The sequence below is a fragment of the Alexandromys fortis genome, unplaced genomic scaffold (genome assembly GCF_014885135.2).
Source record: "Alexandromys fortis isolate MF-2015 unplaced genomic scaffold, M_Fortis_MF-2015_v1.1 scaffold_64, whole genome shotgun sequence".
Classification (NCBI taxonomy): domain Eukaryota; kingdom Metazoa; phylum Chordata; class Mammalia; order Rodentia; family Cricetidae; genus Alexandromys; species Alexandromys fortis.
The window spans coordinates 1,198,004-1,204,908 of record NW_026067976.1 but is presented as its reverse complement, the minus strand read 5'-3'; the positions used below and the strand labels follow the sequence as shown (position 1 = coordinate 1,204,908).

The window sequence follows — 6,905 nt, the reverse complement described above, 5'->3', positions numbered from 1 at the left end:
CCTCTCTCTCTCTCTCTCTCTCTCTCTCTCTCTCTCTCTCTCTCTCTCTCTTTCTCTCTCTCTGTGTGTCTCATCTCTCTGTCTTCTGAACCCCTTGCATATTTTGTATCCCCTTTAAAATATCTATCTTATGTGAAGTATTTCATCTACCTATCGTACAACCTTCTTAAGTTAAAAGCCTCTTAAGAATATAAAACAAATGAGCGTCTTTATTACCTATATTACCATAGTAAATGTTAGTAAATATACCTTGAGTGAAGTAATGTGTCCCACCATAAAATAATACAGAATATTAAATCATTGATTATTTCTCTGAAGGTAATTTTTGGGTGAAACAATCAGTGCTAAAAACAAACACCTGTTAGATAAACATTTATTGTCTCATTAAATGTCTGGATAATGGAGTTAAGTAGTCGCAACATAAATCTTTAAATCTTCGATGTGGATCTTTGGGGGGGAAAGAATACTAAATACTAATGAGCTTTGATTTACAAGCAAGGCGTTTACATATAATATTTCACATTATTACTTTGTAATAATTTATTTGTTCTAACAGATAAAAATTAACCTTTAGCAGTTTATAATTCATTCTAAAATTAACTTGTTTTAGCCTATTTTGTGGCTTGGATGTGACCTGTCTCCCTAGCTGGTGGCACTATTTTGACGGGACTTGGTTCCTCAGAGACTTGGGGTCTATCTGATGTACACAGGCTACCAGGAGCAGGGTCTGGAGGGTTATACCCTGGCTCTATTTCCAGCCCCTTCTGTATTTTTAAGCTGCCAGGATGTGATGAAGCTCTGCTGCAAGCTCCCCTGCCCCCATGCCTTCCTCACTGCCATGCTCTTCTTGCCACCATGGATGAGATACACAGAACTGTGAGCAAACAGAAGCCCTTTTCTAGCTAGGTCGCAACTGTTCTTGTCACTATGAGAAAAGTAACACACACATACATATGTACACACATATATATATAATAAAAACAACGTTACACACACATATATAATAAAAACAATGTATGTTGAGTACCATGTGATATTTTAATACATGTATCGAATCAGGGTAAACAAATCTATCTTCTCATTTATTGTGTCTGTATGGCAAAGACATCCTAAACCCTCTTATTCAAGTTTTCAGAAATATCCATGACTGTTCATCGCCACCCTGATCTTTACCACACCAAGCCTCCTGCTCCAGCCTAACTGCAGCTCAGTAGCTGTTTCTAAGTCTCTCTCTATCAGCATCCCTAACCACTGTTCTATTCTTTACCTCTCTGAGAGCAGCAATTTTAGCCTCCACATACGAGGTGCTTGGCTCTCTGGACCTGCCGCACACCGCGGCCCCGTTCTGCGCTCTATGCTCTAGACCCCAGTTCACGAGCTTTGGGCAAGGGGCTGACGGTTGAGAATACACACGCAGAGACAGACCAACACGCAGACCTTTTAACACTGATACCAAAAGCCCCCTTTATTAGCGCCATGTAGGCTTAAATACACTGCAGTCAATGCCCAACAGGTGAAAATCCCATCCTCTGATCCTCTAAGCTAGGCACAGCTTCCGGTAACTTTAATTAGAAGGTTCTAGGAGGGAAGAGCAGCTGAAATCCAGGACTCATTAGTCCCAACATGGACCTGGTTTATTTCAGATGGCATAACTATCTCCATTTCCATCCACACTGTTATAAATGGCATACCTTTCTTCTCTCTTTTTTTTTTTTAAAAAAAAGATTTAAACAAACAAAAAATAATTACCTGTGTTGGGGTGGTTGGTTGGGGAAGATGTGCATGTGAGTGCAGGTGCCTGTGGAGACCAGAAGAGGGCGCTGGATCCCTGAGACTGGAGTTACAGGCAGTTGTGAGCTGCCTGAAATGTGTGTTGAAAACTGACCTTGGGTCCTCTCCAAAAGAAGTGTGTGCTCTTAAGCCCTGAACCATTTCTTTTGCACCTCCTTCTGTTTTCATAAAGCCAAACCAGTTCACAGCACATACACAGCATTTCACTCATTCATTCATCTGGTGGTGGAGACGCTTGTTTCTATCCCATGGCTATTGTAATTCCATAGTAAATATGAGAATGAAGGCACTGCCTCAACAGCCTGATTTTATTTTCCTTTCAGCTATACCCAGTAGTGAGGTTACAGAATTACATGAGGGTTCTACTTTCAGTGTCTTGAAGAGCCCCTCACTGCTTTCTATTTTCAAACTAATTTATATTCTCACCAACTGTGCTAAAGCACTTCCTTTCATGCAGATTCCCTTCAATTACAACAATAATGTAATGTTATGCTGATTTTTAAACATTAGGGGGATTTTCCAGAGAGTTTTGTGTTATTGATTTCTAATTTGAATGTTGTGATTAAAGAATAAATAAATAAAGTTTGAGGTTATTGGTTTTATGCATCAGAGTATGAGCTACCTTGGTGGTGTTACTGGTGAAACAATTCTTTTGTAGCTGGGACTGTTCTGTAAACGCCAGAGAAACCACGTTCCTGTGGTTTAAAGTGTTGAGAATTTCCATATTTTCCTGGTGTTGTGTTGTCAAGAAAGAAATCTTAGAGAGAGTGCCTGCATGAATGTGTGTATGCTTGTGTGTGTGTATGTGTGTGTGTGTGTGTGTGTGTGTGAGAGAGAGAGAGAGAGAGAGAGAGAGAGAGAGAGAAAGCCTTTCCTCACACACATCATGATATTTCCAGCTGTGATTTTAGATTTGTTTCTCATTCCAATTACATAATGTGTTTAAAACTGCATTATGTATAACACATTCTGGGTTATTATGTAATCTTGATGAGCTGACTAAATTAAAATGTTCTTCATCTTGTTCTTATTCTGTAATTACCTTTTTTCCTGATGTATATTTATGCTTTGTTTTGATTAATGTTTTCATGACTCTCTTTTCTGTGTTTCACTTGTAAACATCCTGATAGGTTTATATTTGAAGTGATTTTTGTTATGTAGCTTATACTGAACTTCATGTTTTGTCTGATCTGACAGCCTTTGATTTTTTATCTTTGTGTTTGTGTGTATTATGTGTGCATGTCTTGTTCAAGTGAAGCTTTCTTATTTTCTCTTTATTTCCTTTATTTTTTCAAAGCAGGGTCTTGCTGTGTATCCTAGTCAGGGCTAGAACATTGCAAAAATCCAAATGGATGCTAATATAAGCACACTATATCTAGACAAAAAAAATGCAGATTTTTAATATTACAAAAGAATTCCTCCACATGCAACTGTTTCAAATGCCAACCCAATAAGTTATCTCTCAGAATGTCTAATTGTTACATAGATACAGCAGGGAATATACACTTGCTCGGTGTAACTGAGCAAATATACTTGATTGTGTAAGAATCCATTGTTTTCCACTTAGTACAATCAAGGCCTTGGTGTGTTTCTTCTGAAGCTCAAGTTTCTCTTACTTGAAAGTGCTGTTTTCTACATGACATCAGGCATGGGAATGGCTTGGGAGGGCTCCACTGGCAGCGGAGGAAGTCACTAATGAACAGGCGTGTTTAGAGAACTCAGACCATGTATGGGTATGTATGGGTACGTAGGCAGCATGGGTGCTAGGTGAAGAGGATGAGCATGGGCACATGTGCACATATGCTTGCATGTAGTTAAACGTGTGTGCATAGAGGATCCTGTGTGACATTCAGGGCCTTGAGAATGGACTTACCCAGTTGCCCCGTGCAAGGACTCTGTTAGGAGAAATTGCTACACATTTACAAACTGCACCAAGAAAAGAACAATAGTGAGGATGCAGAAAAGGGTGATGTTAAACGTTACTGATTAAGACAAAGATCTTTAATAAAAGTACAGAATTAATGATGGTAGTCTGTCTTTTGCTAGCATGAGTTTTTATATGTCCTTAAATTAATTTATTGGAGACTGGAGAGATGGCTCAGCAGTTAAGAGCACTGCCTGCTCTTCCGAAGATTCTGCGTTCAATTCCCAGCAACCACATGGTGGTTTACAACCATCTCTAATGAGATCTGGGGCCCTTTTGAGGAAGAGACCTGGTCAGTCACCCTCATCAACTTAGACTATGGAACCCAATATGGACAAGTTCAACAAAATCACCATATACTGGCTGCCTATGCATGCTTCAGCATTGCCAGGGCATAAATTTCTTTCTAGAAATTAAAATTAATTTATTATATGTAGTAAGAGTCCGCTTTTGAATTCTTGGCTCTCCAGACTGAAATAACCACACAGAAACTATATTATTTGCAATACTTTTTGGCCAATAGCTTAAGTGTATTTCTGTCTGACTCTTATATCCTGAACTAACCCATCTCCATAAATCTGTGTATCGCCATGTGGTTGTGGCTTACTGACAAAGTTTCGGCATGTCTGTCTCTGGTAGCTCCATGGCTTCTCACTGACTCTGCCTTCTTTCTCCCAGCATTCAGTTAGTTTTCCCCGCCTAACTAAGTTCTTCCTTGCTATAGGCCAAAGCAATTTTGTTATTCATTAACCAATAAAAGCAACACTTAGACAGAAGGGCCTCCCACACCGTTTCCCCTTTTCTGTATAAATGAAAAAGGAACACTTTAATTTAAAAATAATAAAATTACATATAACAAATCATGTATTAAGTAAGATTTACAGTTACAATATTTATATCTACTTCATCTTTTCTCATAACTAAGGAAAACTATAATTACAACTATCTATTCTTCAACTCCATCGAAGACCCCAGAAGGATATAATATTATCTAAGTTAACAGGAAGTGCATTGTAAGCAACTTCCAAAACTTTAGAATTGACACAGATATCTCATTGCCTAGACAGCCACCCAAAATTCTTCTGTAACATTGGGGCACCCATCTTTAGGCCACAGGCCCGTAGTATCCAGCAGATTTTTCCATGAAGCAGGAATTTTCTAAGACAGTTCCACCTATATTGGCAGTTTGTCTGTCACTTTCTTCTGTATGCAGAATGTCTGGCAGACTCTTTCATGAAGTAGGAACCCTGAAGGATCGTCTCACCTTTAGGCAAGTTCAGCAGTCATTTTTTTTGTGGGTTCTGCATGTCCAGTTCATACAACATAACATTAAAAAGTTCAAGAAAGAGCGGTTTTTTGTTTTTGCCCAAAGGGCTAGCAAACTCCATAAGGAGCCTCTTTGATGCCCATCTTCCTCTTGAAGTTATTGGTGCTGCCAGGAGGAGATGTGTCTCATTGCCATGAAAAATAATTTAAATGCCATATTCTGAAGGTCTTTTAAAGATTTGAAGAATACCTATATAACTGAAATATATATCAAGAATACCTAACTAACATGACTATAAGCTTGACTATTATAGATGTTTATCTACTCACCTGTATTTCTTAATTATACATTATGGTTTTAAACGAGCAACATAAACACACTACCTTAATCAAGAGTTGAAATACACAATTAAAAAATTCATCTTAAATTTGTATCAATAAACCAAGATGCATACCAATGCAAATCTCTATAGCAATTATAGAATTATATTTATATTTCACTTCTATATTTCCATGAGTTACCTTTTACTGAAAAGTATACTTATTTTCATTAAAATTCTAATATGCTCTGTGTCTAAAATATAAGAAAAATAGTGCTGATTAGTGAAGAAGACATTTAAACTCAGCCAAAAGATGGTGGCATAGCTAAGTTACCTGGAGCCTAATGTCTGCTCCTCAACGGGCAAGTAAAATAACGAGGTTTTAGCTCCATCTACGAAACTGGGTGACGCCATGTAATCAATACATTAACACACTGCATGAGTTGGTTCCAGAACAATCACTAATCTCTTTGACACATATTAAGATCCTCAGTAGTTAACACTTCGATTTCTGCCCTGAACAACACTACAGCTATTTTTTTTTCTGGCCGTCCATTCACTATCACCTGCTCTCCCTTTGGGAGCTGCTGTGGTTGAACCTATCCTGACTTCTCTGCCCATGCTCAGAGCTTGCATTTCCAACCATATTCATATCTGTGCCACATCTCCTGCCCCCCTCAAAGCTATTTATACCTCACCTTTACTTAGCCTTAGTAATCGTTTCAAGCATGGTCATTTGTGCCAGCAATGTCAAATCAGTTCCAGGCCCTTTTCTGAGCAAATTCTTGCAAATATTTAACTATTTATCTACTGTAGAATTTCAAATTGGGAAGTGATCTTAATGACATCTGATCTCTGATGCCCTCTCCCTTTTTCAAAAGTTCAGTCATGCTTTAAAATATTGTGCTGGAGTTGGAGAGGGGCCCATACTGTTGGAGCTCAAAAAGGGGGAGGTAAGAGTCCCTGCGAAGAGATAACCAGTCACGAGACATTAGGGCCTGAGAAGAACAAGACACGTAGGGAGGGATCCCTTCAGCACGGCCATAGATCATAGATCACAGATGTCTTGTAATCTTTCAGAGTCATGACAAAGACCCAGAAACCGTCTCCGACTAAAGAGCAAAGGATGTGACGACCAGATATGAACCATTACGCTTCACAGAATGCCCTGGAACTAGAAAGATAAAAGTAAACACGGAGACTGGTTCTGTATGATCCAGGGTCACTGCCAAGTTCCCAGCTTGGTGATTCATCACAGCTGTATATGGGGGGGGGGGGATGGCCTTATGGCAACACATACACGGTAGTATGGAAACGTTGCCTCCAGTGCGCTCACTGAAGTGGTTTTGAAAAGAATGTTCTTTCTGCTGTATGTTCAGATTTTGTAGTCATTTCAAAACTGAAAACAGTGTATGTGTATTACTTTTAAGCTAAGTAATGGCTATTGGAGATGCGACCACTGAGGTCGAATAGGCTAGAGTATCTTTTTCTCCTACACTGCTTATCATCATCACCTTTCAGTAGTTTTTATTTAGGCCAAGAATGGCAAACACAGAGTGAAGATGACGGCCACCACCCTTCATTAAAAGTATAACACGATGTAT

General features: G+C 39.0%; 1 protein-coding gene across 1 annotated transcript in view; it reads right to left on the bottom strand.

Moving 5' to 3' along the window:
• The window catches only part of Ifne (interferon epsilon), a 12,062-nt gene extending 6,347 nt beyond the window's left edge, over window positions 1-5,715 (bottom strand). The window contains 1 exon segment of the mRNA XM_050157404.1: window positions 5,636-5,715. Within this exon segment, the coding sequence (XP_050013361.1) occupies window positions 5,636-5,715 (80 nt within the window).
• Between the last annotated feature and the right edge of the window lie 1,190 nt (window positions 5,716-6,905).